Genomic DNA, 15,572 nt, shown 5'->3' on the forward strand with positions numbered 1-15,572 from the left:
TAATTGAGTAACTTGAGACAGAAAAAGTAATCAAGTTAAAAAATTGTCAAGAAGCTACTCTTCTCGCCACCATAATTTTATTTGCGATTGCAAAACGCGACACTATATATTTTTTTTTTTTTTAATCGAAAGGAATCATGTGTGGAAAAAATATTATTAAGTCAGATTTTGTAACAAGTGTATTAATGACGTTTATGTACAATGTTTACACGGTGATACAGAAAACATGTCCGCAGGTTTACGGTGTTACGTATAATACAACAAATATTATCTGGAAATCATTTAAACTATTAATATGGCAGTTATAGTGAAGAAATATATGTCTCAAAAGTAATTAAAAAAGCATGTTAATATTATGAAACGTACATAGACATTGTGACATAAAACAGCAAATTCCTTATTTCCCGCGGAAATATGTACAGCTGTGCATTACAGATTTTTCAGAAACGCACTAATATAAAGTTATTTTGCGAGTATATGTAAATTAAAAATACTCTCCACAAATCTGCATTGCACATCGCAATAATACAGGGATTAATCAAAACTATTGACGTATGGTGCAACAAAATATATAAGAGAAAAATAGTAGGAGAAATATTTTCATTATTAATATATCTTTATTATACGCATCGTATTGAGGTGCAATGAAAATTCGTGCAGTGAAAAAAATCTACGGTTACTTAATCTACGGTTTTATATCAGTATTTTTTCGCATTTTTTACGATAGTCAGATATATGTATATATATTAATAATTGTCATGGGGTTGTTGGCACGTTTTATTCATCTATAGTCAATGTTTCCTAAGCTGAATCATATTAGTTTAAATAAAATATACTTTACACCAATTTTAATTAAATAGGTTTTAGTAGTACTATGATTTGCATCTTCGTTATTGAACAATAACGTGCCTCGCAGATCTAGATATAGATGCAAAGAGTTATATTCTAATTAAAATACTATATATCTTATTAGAGAGAACTCTCACAAGCTACTTGGGTACATACAAATTTATAATATTTATAATACACACAGTAAAAAAATGAAAACTGGCCGCCGATAAAATGAATATTAGATCTAATTAAGCTAAAGCATAATTAAATTAATGCGCGTCAAGACACGCGCCTATTTTATTAAGAATCAATAAAATTATGTGAAGTATATTATCTTGAAATATTGTTCTTGAATCGTGACATCGGTCAACTGTTACATTCGTTAAATTAAAAGTTCTCGATTTTCTCGTCGGTTTGTTATTGTAAGATCATAATTTCAAAATCGGCAAATGTTGATGAAATGTGATGAATCATGCTTACGTTTAATTCATAAAAAATTCCTATCAAAATATCTGATAATAAATAGAAAAATATTTAAAATACGCTAAGAAAGATATTTGTAAATGAAGCACCAAGGAGTACAAATCGATTGATCGACGTCAAACGTGCCATTCACAAAACAACGCGTTTTTACGCCTGTGCTTAATGTCTAATAAATTATCATTATATAACTGTCATCAGAAAAATTGATGATATGATCGTTGGTAACGTTTTCATTGCGTCCGACGATTAGTAATATTTTTCACGCTCACGTCCCCACGTTTCGTACATAATCTCACACGCGCATTAATCTGTCCGTCGCAACATAATTACTGCACAATGTATTGTCATTAGAACGAGAATCGACACTTTTTTCACGTCTCAAGGTCTAACTCTTGATCTCTTGGTTGACGCTGTTTGCTCTTCACTTTCCTCGCCTTGGTTGCTACGATTTTCTTCTTCTTCGGCTTCGGCATGATCTCGCAGCTGCAGCCACTTCGCACACTGATGTAGTCCAACGTCCATCCGGATCCGCTCACGGTGTTACTGGAAAATGCGGGAAAGTGATGGTGTTCCCTGTGATGATGCCTTCTGTGCTCTTCCATTCCAATCTAAACGAGAATTAGAACAATAATTAATATCTCTCGATGACTTTCTTTCGAAAATTTTTAAGCACCCTATGGAGTTTTTCTCAAAGTAATATTCGCAAAAAATACAATTGAAAGAATATATAATCTTTTTTAAATGTTCTTCATGAAATTATGATAGAATTTTGACTTTTTCTGACCGTACCTTTGATCCAGAATTCTGGATGATAGCGTACGTGTACGAGAACTTTTGCACGCATCTAGACTGGTTGCTGAACTTCCGGTCGACGAACCTGCACGGCTTGCCGAGGACGTCTGGCCTGCAGGAATACTCGAAGAACCTTTGGACGTTCTCGCCGTCCCGATAGAGCTCGACGTACATGTCTTCTCGATTTCGACCGCCGACCGGTTGCACCATTTCCTCTATCGTAGGACAGCAGTCAACCGGGAGGCCATCCTCGCCCCCTTCCTGACGCAGAATCATCTGCATCTCCCGATATGTCATCCGCTTGTTCGTCGGCTCCTCCAGTGGTTCTACCCTGCGATTTGCAATGGCAACGGTTTTTCCTACTTAATCAATTCTTGTTTTCAATAGATATCATTCCCTAATCAAACGTATTTCCACTCGGCTAATGTTCTTCGAGAGTGCAGGCATAAATTCTAATCGCGCGTACGATCGTCGTGTTAACAGGCGACTTAATGGGAAATATATGTTAAAAAAAAAAATAAAAGCATGCTTCGGCTACGCCGTACATGTGTGTGTCCCGTTTGAATTTAAATCGGATTCTACTTGCTACCGAGGGAAACGTCGATATTCATCTCATGCCGATCGCACTAATAGCTTATATCTAAATTAGGCAAAATGTTATAGCGGTTTAAAAAAGTTTCGCAAAACATGATATTTTACTTCATTTCGCATACATTATTAACATTTTATGCACAGCGGCGATAATAATTAAGATAGTGGGCTTTACGTGATCGATAAAATAAATCCAAATGTGACGCACGTCGCGTTTTAGTAAATATTATTAAATGATTATTGAAAATGGCAAAGTTAAGATGGAAAAATGTATATTTTAATACTTTGAGTTTAAAAAATGAAAAAAAATTCATTTTAATTTATGCTCAAATTAAATCGAGTAAGCTTGAAAACAATATTTTCTCATTTTATTATTTCGTCCGAAAATTTTTACTCACCAGCGAGAGATATGTCCTCTGAAAGGATGTTCCCTAGGCCTTCGAGAGGAGAAGGATAAAGTCAGATTATTAGCGGCAGTAAGCCGCGGGCACAGGACTGCGGTCAGCCAAACCACCTGCAACGAGAATCATGAGAATGATTCAAATTGTGTTCGCATATCTAAGATATAATTTTTCTACATTAAATTTACAAATTAGAAACATAAATGTTAATAATAGAAAACCGATCATCGCTGTGATTGTATATCTAATACAAAAAAATTAAATTTTTACATTAAAATAACAATTAGTGCATTTGTATTCGTTTGATATATTCTGGTGTATGTGTGTGATTTTTGCGTAATTAACGCATACACTTTTGCACTGTCTTAGAAGTAACAAATGTATATCTATTAAGAGTGTAACAGAACACTGTGTTTTCTCCTTGATTTCACCGCTGTGAATATTCTCGGAGTGGAACAACTCAACGCTTTAAGAAAGATAACTTTAACAAATAAATATATTTCTATCATAACAGGTATATTGACTGCATGTCTTAACGCCACGAACGTATTTTTGACGCGGCGCGGTGTAAACAACTCTCAGTCATATCTGACGGATATAACTAATGTGCATAAATATGTTTTGCGAATTGTCAGATTAGAATTGCATCAATAATATCGCGGAGAAGGATCGCGCGTGAGAAAATACCGGATAGGATGTCGGAGATCGGTACGAACGTGCAATAAAGCACGATGTTAGTCACGCATCGCCCGAATCCGCGGCATACATACGTGTAAGCTTACGTGAAGGTGAAAACATTAATTCGGCTTATAATTTTTATGCAAAACAGGCCTCACGGCGCCGCCGCCGCCGCCGCCGTCGCCGTTCGCCGCTTGTTAATACGAGCATGCCTCTTTCTCGCAGTATACCACACTTTCAATTTAATTGCGCCGCATAACATAGCGTCACCACACAGAAACCACACCAGAACCTGCTCGCTTCATTCACCCAACTGAACCTAAACCTCTTTTCTTTCTCAGAGCAGAAGAATTCTCGCGCATAAGATGTAATATTTATGATTTTTTATTATGCAAGCTAAAAAAGTGGTATTGATAAGAAAATACTTCTTTCAAAAGAAGATATAAAGATATCGCAAATGGATTCCACAGTTAAACTTGAGCAAAAAAAAAAAAAAAATTACAGATCAGAATTCTAATTTAGTAGAGAAAGAGCTGCATTACATTATCGACATTTCTTTTTCACATAATTACAAAACACTATCGAAGGGTCAGACGAAAGCTTCTCGGCGAGACTCACGTGAACGAGAGACAGCGTGATATAAACGGCACATCGCCGACGTTTAATTAAGCCATCGTTCCTGCGGGGTGAACGGTTAACTAAGCGGCGCGGCGCCTTCCATACGAGGAACTCGTATTGGGCAGAAGATCGCGCGCGCGTAAGGATTTAAACGGATATTCATACACGCGAGACCACACATCACGCTCTCCGCGATCCTTATCGGATTCTTGCATCAGAACCGAATGGAGGAGGAATTCTCTCACACTAGCAGCGCGATTTTAATCGTATAGAGATGTAGCCGGTGGCGCGGTGGCGGACGTTGCGGCATAACTTAATGACACTTAGCGTTAATTGCTCGCTAAATCGAAATACCAAACGATTATTGCACCACCGCGGCTGAATTGTACGATCGTATACGCGAGCGTCGATGAGAGGGTTCAGTTATTAACATTTGTATTAAGATTGGAATAAAGTAAGTCGGCACGTGCAATAAAACCTGTACCTATACTACTTGCACTACCTGCACGACGGAAATTCTTTCTCTCTCTCTTCCTCTCTCTGGCAGACGGACGCGAAGTTTCACGGCGACGCTCCTAAAGAAATGTTAAGTTAAGCCTCGCGGTTGTGCCCGGGCCAAGAAAACGTCAATTAGCGCGTCCGCGAATTCTTCTCTCCCTTCCCTCGCGATAATGAAACGATCCTGTCTGAGCGCGAGAGGCACTTTTGCGAAAGTCGAAATTGGCCAGTCGTTTCTCGGGTCCTGTGTGAGAGAATACGAGATAATCCCGAATATATTTCGGATACATACTTTCGCAATCCCATTCGCCCCGGTGGGCAATCATCTTTCGTTCGTCTTGGCAATTTTTAACTAACTATATAATGACAGTCTGACACTTCGCCACTACCCGCCCCGATCATTATCAATCTTCGGTGGATAAAGATTTACCGCTGGCGGCTGTCCGCGCCCGCGTAAGAGCCGCATGAGCTACGACACTTGGATTGCAAACTCGTTCTACATTTACGAGTATTGCATCACGTGTACACGGAAGATTCGTATATCGGTCGTCGAACGGACCGTTTTGTCCGGGTCCATTATAAGTCACCACGTGACGGTAAAATTAAGTGAGGATGACGTTTTTACGGCTCCTTTACGTTCTCCGAATTCTGTCGCGTTCGTTTGAGTACACAGTCGAAAAAAATATGTCGTGTGTTAAATTTAACATACATTGCATGTCTATTATGGAAGCATGTTTTTTCAAAATTAACATTTCTAATATGTTGACACAAAAAAACATGTATTAATTCATTTTAGAATTTATAATATTTCAAAACTACATTATTTTTATTTGTTCACTTGTCTACAAATTGTAAAGTAAGCTTACCAATACTAGCATATTAACCAGATGTGTCTTTTAATTTATTCTTAAAAATATCTATTTTTAATTTTTTGTTTCGATTATTAGTAACAATTATTAATAAAATTCTTTCTTCGCGCTTTTCACACGATCGTGAAAATATCTTTCAGAAAAGGCCAATCGTATAATTACTAGAGATGCGTTGAATCACGCGTATCAGTGTAATTAATGACGATTGTATTAATTATACTGATAGTACCGATTACACTAATGACATCTAATTCCAAAAGTTACTTAAAAACTTACTCGAAATAGCGATAAAAGTAACATTTACTTTCTTCTTCCCTTATTCCGATTAATCTTCACTGTCACGGTGTATCTCAACGACATATCGTCCCTCCCACGTGGAAGCGGCGGAAAATAATTTGTGATGCAATTAGAGTCCCATAACGCATTGGCGATGACGCTACATACCGGCCGCCGGACCCACCGGGAACCGACTAGTTCTCCGCTTCGTATCTCCATGCCTCCTGGAATGCACTCGAGGCCGCCGTGATATACCTATACCTACGATATACCCATATAGGGTTGCCGGATGTAACAATGAAACCAAGATTTAGCCAACACTAGGGCAGCCAATTGTCGGCCAAGGTTCTGTCAGTCAGTGCTGGGCCATCACTGGCAAAAGACTGGCTGTCTACTTACAACAAAAACCAGTACTTGGCCGATGGTTAACACCCATACATTGCTCGACATTCTGGCACACAGTACTGGGTCAATACTGGCAAGTGACTGGCTGCCTATCTAACATAACCTAAATAAAATAATCCGGCGTTACGACGAAGACCAATGCTTGGCCAATGCTACGGTAATCGATTGTTTGCCAAGATTCTGTCAGCCAATGCTGGGCCAATACTGGCAAGTGACTGGCTGTCTATCTAACATAACCTTAATAAAATAATCCGGCATTACAACGAAGACCAATGCTTGGCCAATGCTACGGCAATCGATTCTTTGCCAAGATTCTGTCAGCCAATGCTGGGCCAATACTGGCAAGTGACTGGCTGTCTATCTAACATAACCTTAATAAAATAATCCGGCGTTACAACGAAGACCAATGCTTGGCCAATGCTACGGCAATCGATTCTTTGCCAAGATTCTGTCAGGCAATGCTGGGCCAATACTGGCAAGTGACTGGCTGTCTATCTAACATAACCTTAATAAAATAATCCGGCGTTACAACGAAGACCAATGCTTGGCCAATGCTACGGCAATCGATTCTTTGCCAAGATTCTGTCAGGCAATGCTGGGCCAATACTGGCAAGTGACTGGCTAAGTCACTACCGGTTGCCAGATTTTCAATACCGGCGCACTACTGCCAGACTAATATACAGTCGAATATGCTTTGACGTTAGCAGACGAGTCCGCGGCGAGCTTCACGGCGATAATGTGACAGTTCGGGATTAATGATGTGACATGCGCGAGGTTAATGGCGAGCAAGTTTTTATTTAGTTTCTGTACGCATATTACATTTCGGAAGGAGAGATTATAGTATAACGTACTATCCATTGTACAATCAGATAAGTATATAAAATTTTCCATTTTTTTAATGGAAATAATTATTTTATGATAAGTCAATATACTTTGTGCCATGTTTTATTTTTAGTTATATATTAAAAGAAAGAGAGGAAGAAACACTGTATTTGAAGATAAAGTAGAATAGAAGAAGAATAGATAAAAGAAAGAAAGAGTCGGTAAGAAGAGAGAGAGAAAAAAAAATTTTAATAGTTAAGAAAAATTAAGAAAGAAAAGTAAGAAGAATAAAATAAAGTAAGTCTATATACATATGTACACATATAAGTAAATTATAATTAATGTATGTTGAAAAGAGTGTTATTGTCAAATTGAAAGAAAGGGAAAGAAAGAGAGAGAGAGAGAAAGAAAGAAAAAAAAAAACATTGTGTAAAATAATATTTATATACATAAATAATATTTATAATATTAATATTTATAATATTTGACATTGTTAACATTTTAATACTAGCTTATAGACATTAATTTGATGAATAATTGAATATATATATATATATATATATATATATGTGACAGATTATTAATACAATAAAATGTCATATCCATAAAAATACATGTATTCAATTATTCATCAAATTAATGTCTATAAACTAGCATAAGTTGCCGACATCCAGATCAGTTGTAATCCGATGCTGCGACCAGTACTAAACCGTTAGTGCTACCAGTAGTGCGCCGGTATTGAAAATCTGGCAACCGGTAGTGGCTCAGTACAGGGCCGATCGTAATGCTTGTATTGGGGCAGTACTGGCTACGACGGTTGAACCAGTACTGTCTGTCAATAGTCGACCCAAGTTATCATCCAACATTGCGCCAGTACTGCGCCAATAGTGTTTTCAGTACCGCACCAGTACCCGAACTCCGACGGCCAGTATTCACTACTGTTGGCGCAGTACTGAGCCGATTGTAAAACCCTACATGGGTATCCCGGGTGTACCGATAACGTTCGAGGAACCCTGAGAAGACCGGTATCGCGAGGACGCGGTTTATCGGCTGACGTGTGTTTATGTCTCCGCGCCACGTGGGTCGCAGTGCTCCGGATCCTATTCTCTCTTCCTGTCGCGATTTACTGATCCGAAAAATCAATGACGATCGTTCTTTCGTATGTATACATATACACGCAAATCATCGGTGATTAACACACTAAGCGAGTGTACCGGTGATGTTAATGTATTGATGTCATCAAAATTTGTTTAAAAGTTCAGCTGTTTAAGATTCTCGGAAAGAGAAGGATGTGTCGAAAGGACGTGTTACGCGATAAAATTACGCCAGCAAAGAATTTCGATCGAAATTCCGGAGAGATGAAATTTTAGGAAATTTTTTGTGTGTTTCATGCTCGACTTTATATTTTACGCTATATTTATATTTTATGCTCACTTTGTCTACTTTTGTATGGAAAGAACGGATTCGCTGAGATGTCTAACAATTTGGCTAGACATAGATCTGAAAAATAACTTAGAATGAAAATAATTATGTTGGACGCTCAAAGTGACTGCTAAAATTTCAACATTTTTTCCCAGTATTGCTTATCATCCAACAAAATTATTTTCAGATCTGTATCTATATATAAATTTTTAGATACTTGAATAACACCGTTCTTTCCGTGTAAGACATTAAAAAAAAGAACTTTCTCCTATAATTCATAGGTACGTTTATCGCGCAGAGATTACTAATCCCCTCAACGAAACGCGAGTAAACATTTAATTAAAACCCCGGCATTTTAATGTCAAGTCTCAATAGCGTAATCGGTGCGCGTTATTTATCACCACTGTCGAGAGCGGCAGCGAGATTTACAGGGTACACCGGGAGATCTAAGCAAAGGTGTTATTATATTTAAAAGGCTTACTAGAGAAATACGAGGTTACCAAATCGTAAAACACACGCGCTCGCAAATATCGGGAACGATATTCGCGCGAAATGTGGTGAGTGCCGGATCGTAAAGATATATGCGTGCGCAGAAAATCGCGACGGCGGCGGCAAACTGCGACCCCAATAAAAAAAATCCACGATCCTTCTACCGTGCACTTGCGCGACTGGAGGCGGCAGTTACGCGCGCAAGCATAATCCAGCGGGCATTCTCTCTCCCGCTATTGGCCGCGAGATTTTTCATCGCGGGTGCCGCGGGTGCAGCGATTGGAGAAACGCGTGGCATTAATTTATGGGCCTCCTCGAGTGCCCGAGTGCGGGGTTTTCCGTTCGCAGAAATTGCACCGTTACATTGTGCGCCTGCAGAAGCGTCCGGCGCTCCGTCGTAAATAATGAGATATCGTATCGTACAATTAATAAGCCATCGCTAGTTGAATATCAATCCTGCGCCGCGACGAATGACGAAAGACTCTCTTTCGAAATGCATAGGAAAAAATATCCTGTCCTACTTGGTTTTAATCGCACTCGCGGGTAGCAAGACTTCGCAATAAGACGCGGGCGGCAACGATATACGTGCACGGGATATGTTATGTCTTAACGATTGAGAATATATCACTAAATATTCCAGCGGGGATGACTGATTCGCATAATCATCTAGGTTTAGCGAACCCACGGAACCGAGCTCAACGCTCACTTCTATATACGTGAGATTTTTCATGTGAGAGTGAATAGATGAGGATAATTAGAGATAAAAAAATAATGTAATTAAAAAAGAAGAATATAAATTAAAGTCTATACACATATTAAATTACTTTATCAATTAAAAATGCTAAAAGATTTAAAGTGTCTTACATAATTTTTGTTTTAAAAATAATCTATTTTATTGAAAGGGGGTTATTTATCAAGATTAGAGAAAAAAAAGCTGACTGTCACTTTTGCCCCGACACGTGAAAGACACGTTGCTTAAGGCGATTCTGCATATAATTGATTCATCGTAGAAGAACAGTCTTCCGAGACTTTACTACTCCATTCATTCAGATTAGTACATCCGAAGAGGAGCACGCGCTTTGGCACACGCCGCGGTGTTTTCGACTTTTACGCGCTCGTAACAACTCGCGAATTGCATTCCGACAAGATTTTATCGCCTGTTTGACTAACGTTAAAATATATAGTATAATGGTCGAACGAAGGTTCCGGTACGACCGAATTCGCAGAACACTCCGCTCTCCATATACAAGTACTTTACAAAAGTTCAATTACCTTCGTTATAATGCACAATTATAGTCGCGACAAATAACCTGTCACATTCGGTGAGAGGGAAATCGGTGCTAATGACTTTTCAAGATGATCTCCACGCGTTGACGACCATTCGATAATTACGCTTTCGCGCTTCCGGATAATTAAAATGGTCGGATAGCGGCAACGCCAAATAAAACTCGAGCCACTGAAATAGCAAAACGCGCTGAAACCGGCCGGTTCGCCTTTGCTGGCGATCATTAAAGGCAGTTTACACGATAAACTCGCGGCAGGACCCGTGGCAGGCTCGTATTTACCCAGCCGTCAATGCAACGCTCGTATCATTAGCATAGTCTTTGTGCGTTTATAAGGACCGGAGGCACTCCCGGCTTATTGCAAAGTGCCAAAGGTGGTTTCAACACCGTCGTCCCGCCATTTATCGAACGTTTTGTGAGAGTCACTCGACCCTCGCCCGCGTCCACTCGATTTTTTCTGATTCCGTTGCATTTCGTTGCACGCCGCTTGCGAGGCTTGCGAGCCTCCGCATACTTTATACCACATTTTTGCATTATAATAACGTTTGATATATATCGGTATCCGCTAACCATAATCTCGCATGTACAGATTTCTTGAATTTTCTGCTGATTATTGGTGGTCGAGCGCTACCGGCAAGTGTCACTCTGTCATTCTCAAAGCGATCGTAACAGCGATTTGAATCTCTAACTACCGGCCATTCGTCTTTCTGATTTCGATCGTTTAACGACGGCACGACGAGAGTGTTCACGTTTTAATACCGCGTACGTATCGGCGACGCGCGCGAGCGACGTACGGCGCGAGTCGGACGAGCGCGATGTGATTTTTTTCCCCCTGTGGAAAGGCAAACATCGTGGAGCGCATGACAAACGGCAACTATCGAGTGCCTGTTAGAGATAGGTAAGGAGCAATGAAAGGTCCTCCAGCGTGCCGCCGGCATAATGAACAGCCAGCGGCGAAGTGGCTCGCACGGAAGGGCACCGCGGTACTGTTTAGACAGCGAATGCTTCGCCATGTGTTATGATTGACGTGTATAAATATTTGGTTAGTCGCCTTGCCGTTTCGTGCCTTGCGTACGTACGTGCGTGCGTGCGTGCGTACGTGCGTGTGGCGCGGCACGACGCGTAATCGTGCGTACGGTTACGCGCGCGCGTGAGACCACAGGACACTCTTCTTTCCTCCTACTCCTCGAGTACGCGGCAAATTAATGACGATCCGCTCGTTATACGCGCCACGTGAGAGCTCACAGATGGCCAGCCGAGTGCCAGCCGACAGATTCGAGCGGAATCGGAATCTGAAGGGAGAAGCGTCGTAAATTTCTTCCTTTTTTTTTTCCCCTTCGATGTATACTTCTCGCGCAGTCTGTCGCGAAGTCGTCATTAAAGCGGGAATCCGAGAGACGCGACGATGGTTTCCGTAAAACAAGTACCTCTACCAGGGTCTCCCATCGCGAGACACCTGTCCTCGGCAGCGTGACGTCGTGGCTGTTTGGTATGTCGGGATAGAATGTTAATTGGGAAAACGAGGAAGCGCTACGCTTTTTTTTTATGCGCTCCTTGTACACACGTGGATCGTCGCGAAACCGAACTTAACGAACATCGGGGCTCCGTTCGCGGTTAACGTCCTTCTCTCGTCGGTGCGTTCCTCTCCTCCTCCCCGGCATCGTGTATCAAGTTAGACCGTACGAAAAAAGGAACTATTGGAGGACGATGCCCCGACGGCGAAATACACCCACGACGACTCACTAAATCATTCGCGCGAGAGCACGGAGTGAGCCACGCGGGTTTTAGAGAGCCAACCCCCTTTATATTATACGCCTAACTTCGATTCGTAATATGTTATTTCCAAATTATTTCAAATTACAGACTACGACGAGTAAGTAGGAGAAGGCGTCCATTCGACGATATCTTCTTGCGTGGGCACCTGGAGCATCGTGCCGAATAGCTCATATAAATTCCATATATACAAATAAATATAAATCGCAAAAAAATTTCACTTTTTTATCATTGAGCTCGCTCTATCAAAGATACGATGTGAACAATTAATATAGAAGTATTCATTTTTTTTTGTGAACGATGGAGTTGTCTTGACATATTAGAACTTATATCTAATTAAGTTTTATATATACATATATTTCCAGTTAGCGTATAAATTAGAATACAAAAGTGTACGAGTTGCCTTAACGCACTAACCGAGACATTAGCGTTTGCATAAAAGCCAGGTGCGGCGGCAGAGTTATTTCCGGTTTGGTTCGATGCCAGTCGTCGATTTTAGCTCTTTTTGTATATTATATCAGCGACAAAAAAATATTGTTGCTACCGTCACAAAATGCTAAGAGTACAAATGATTCAACAGAGGAAAGACTGACCAACGGCTTTGAAATCGACACCAATGCTAATCGCGATCAGTATACGATCTCATTGGGAATCAAACTGTATGCAGGCACGTATCGATCGAACAAATCAAGAACTGTTTCTTTACAGTCATTCTTCGGTAATTCGCAATGGATATAATCTCGTGTTCGAAATGACGCTACTAAAACTTATATTCCTACATATTTGATACTTTGTTTAAGATCTCGTGCACCGCGTCAAGGTCCAGAAATCGATAACTCAGGGCTTCTTGCCTCTGAGACCTTTTATTTTCGTTTCCTTGTGGGCCCTAATAAGCGCCGCTGCATTTTTGCGGGAATTTAAACGCGCTCTTAAAGCTTCGCTGTCCCGCGCGCTTGATGTAGCCGACGACGAGCCGACGGCGACGTAATATATTTATGATGATCCGAGGCAATCGGGAATACGTTGCAGAGATCTTGCTCTCCGAAAAATCCCGACGGTATCTTCATCGTGTACCGGCAGCATCCGACATTCGCACAAATCGGCGGGACTCGTTGTCGTCGTCGTGCGTCGATGCATCGTCGTCACATCACTGGGATGCACGCGGAATATAGGCTGCATTCTCCCCCTCCCTCCCCCCTTGTTTAACGTCGCGTTAAGAGGATTATTTATTGAAGGCATCGGCGCCGATGTAGACCGATTAGCATAGTAATGCCGCCATGAGAGCGGCTGGCCCGGCCCGCTGCGTGCCCGGTTTATGCGCGTGTGCGTGCGCTACTAATCTACCATTATTAAATTATCGGTGCAGCAGCGGCGCGGTGCACCAATGATTATCATTTATCAATATCACGGGCGTAGTAACGCTGCGAGATCGCCGTCGGTCTCGTGTATCTGTACGTAAGTCGTCAGTACGTAATATTATGTAGATAACACCGGTATGCGCGACGCCGACCGGTGATAGGGATATTGCTCCTTCTTCCCGTTGCAGAATCTGCTAGCCGGTCCTGGACGCAGGTCCGCGTGCGGTCCTAAGAACGCTATATAATCGCGACGTCGAACGATATAATCGAGATTCTATATAACGCAATTGAAATTTCTAAGGGAAATATTGTTTTCAAATATGGCTTTTGATCGCTTCGTTGAAATCAACGTCGGCAAAGTATATTTATTTACAAGTCATTCACAAGATAGTAAATATGTTGGCCAAAAGTTTTTGTCATATCTTATCCGATAGATTGTAGCTTCGAATATCGTCAAAAAGATTCCCGCGCGAGTTATTGCTTTAAAAAACTGGTTACTGAAAGCCAAGATGCAATTGCAAAACAATGATCCATACTAAAAGAAACGGAGTGTATCTGAGTTCTATATCTTTATAAGTGTTTGTTAATGAAAAAGTTTCTTCTACTCTTAATATATACATTTATCAAAAAATTTCACTTTTGTATATTTATTCACTTTGTTAGAAAAAATTGTCAAAGATTTTAGAACAATTCGACTCTCCAGTTCTTTTAAACGAGATGACATTTTTACCAAAAATTATTTGTGGGAAAAACGTGACGAGGACGTTCAACTGTGACGAAACGTGGGGTGGAAAAAGAGAAATGGAAGAAAGACGTGAAACACGCGATCTGCACCGTAATCTTAAAAGTTTACTGTCGTACTTGTGACGGTCGGCAGAGGGAAACGTTAAGACATCCACAGCTCTATCGGCGGGTGTGTACGCCGCTATCTCAATAATATGCAAATACGCACGCGGCGGGCGGTACTTTACGATCGTTACGTAGTCGTTGGACATTGTAATTATTGTTTCGCTGCTCGCACATCCGATACAATGTACCGGCAGGAACGTGCATTACGCGTTCGTCGATCGTATTGCATCAATCGTACGGGGGCTCTCGTGCGCGACTGTAATTATGGGTGACCTTATGCACTCTGCACGCAACAGGCGCACCGATGAAAGATTTTATTAAGAGATATTCATGGTGAGGCTACTGTTAACACTCCAAGTGTCGGGCAAGTTTCGATTGAATCTTTTCAAGATTTAATTTAATGACAACGCAGTTGTCAAGTTGTACTTCAAGTTGATACGACGAATGCGATTTTCAATTACTATATATCTTTGTTCTCTGAATCCTCTTCTAAGTTTCCAGATTACTCGTTACATTTCTTCGTGCATGTATGTAATTTCTCTAAACGTATTGAGAGAGAGAGCTTCGTCGTGAAATATACCGCGATGAAATGTGCAAGTGGCAGTTCGCCAAACGTTTACCTTCCAATTAGGACTTACCGCGACGAGGGTGCTGAGAGCTTCAATTCGCATAGTAGCTGGCCAGGCCAGCAAGGAGGCCGTAGGTTGCGAGCTGGTGGATCGACCCTTCGGTTACCGATCCCTCGGCTGTCGGCTGTTACTCGGTGGCCCCAAATATATCGGGCCGACGACGACGGCACTCTCCCGGCTCCACGCCGATTTCTCGTGATGATCCGCCGTGCCGATCCGGCGATGACATGGCTACCGCGCCGCCGATCTGCCGACAGAATTGATAAACATATTATTCTCTTCTTACATCTAGGCTAATCACGACGAGATAATCATCGCGCCGTCCGAATCATTATCAATACCTGCGATCGATTTTCATTTCGCTCACTATCGTTCACTATTATTAACTACGATAATCTCGATAATTAATTCTGAATTCCGAATTATTCAAATAGATTTAGTAATATTCTTGATATCTAGATAATAATAGATATTTATCCCGTTTTTAGTTTCGTTTGATAAGATT

The 15,572-nt window shown here is 40.9% G+C and overlaps 2 protein-coding genes across 9 annotated transcripts in view; one reads left to right on the forward strand and one right to left on the reverse strand.

Annotated features, from left to right (window-relative positions):
• Positions 1-15,572, forward strand: part of LOC105838656 (neither inactivation nor afterpotential protein G) — a 102,079-nt gene that overhangs the window by 5,792 nt on the left and 80,715 nt on the right. The gene's annotated exons all lie outside the window — the stretch shown is intronic.
• Positions 161-15,572, reverse strand: part of LOC105838666 — a 69,106-nt gene continuing 53,694 nt past the window's right edge. For all 3 annotated transcript variants that reach the window (XM_012684385.3, XM_036289860.1, XM_036289861.1), the window contains exons 2-5: positions 15,077-15,314; positions 3,096-3,211; positions 2,104-2,437; positions 161-1,922 (exon numbers count right to left, since the gene is read on the reverse strand). In XM_012684385.3, coding sequence (XP_012539839.1) covers positions 1,686-1,922; positions 2,104-2,437; positions 3,096-3,211; positions 15,077-15,109 — 720 coding nt within the window. In that variant the 5' untranslated portion in view covers positions 15,110-15,314 and the 3' untranslated portion in view covers positions 161-1,685. The remainder of the gene's footprint in view (positions 1,923-2,103; positions 2,438-3,095; positions 3,212-15,076; positions 15,315-15,572) is intronic.

Source organism: Monomorium pharaonis, chromosome 7 (genome assembly GCF_013373865.1).
Source record: "Monomorium pharaonis isolate MP-MQ-018 chromosome 7, ASM1337386v2, whole genome shotgun sequence".
Classification (NCBI taxonomy): domain Eukaryota; kingdom Metazoa; phylum Arthropoda; class Insecta; order Hymenoptera; family Formicidae; genus Monomorium; species Monomorium pharaonis.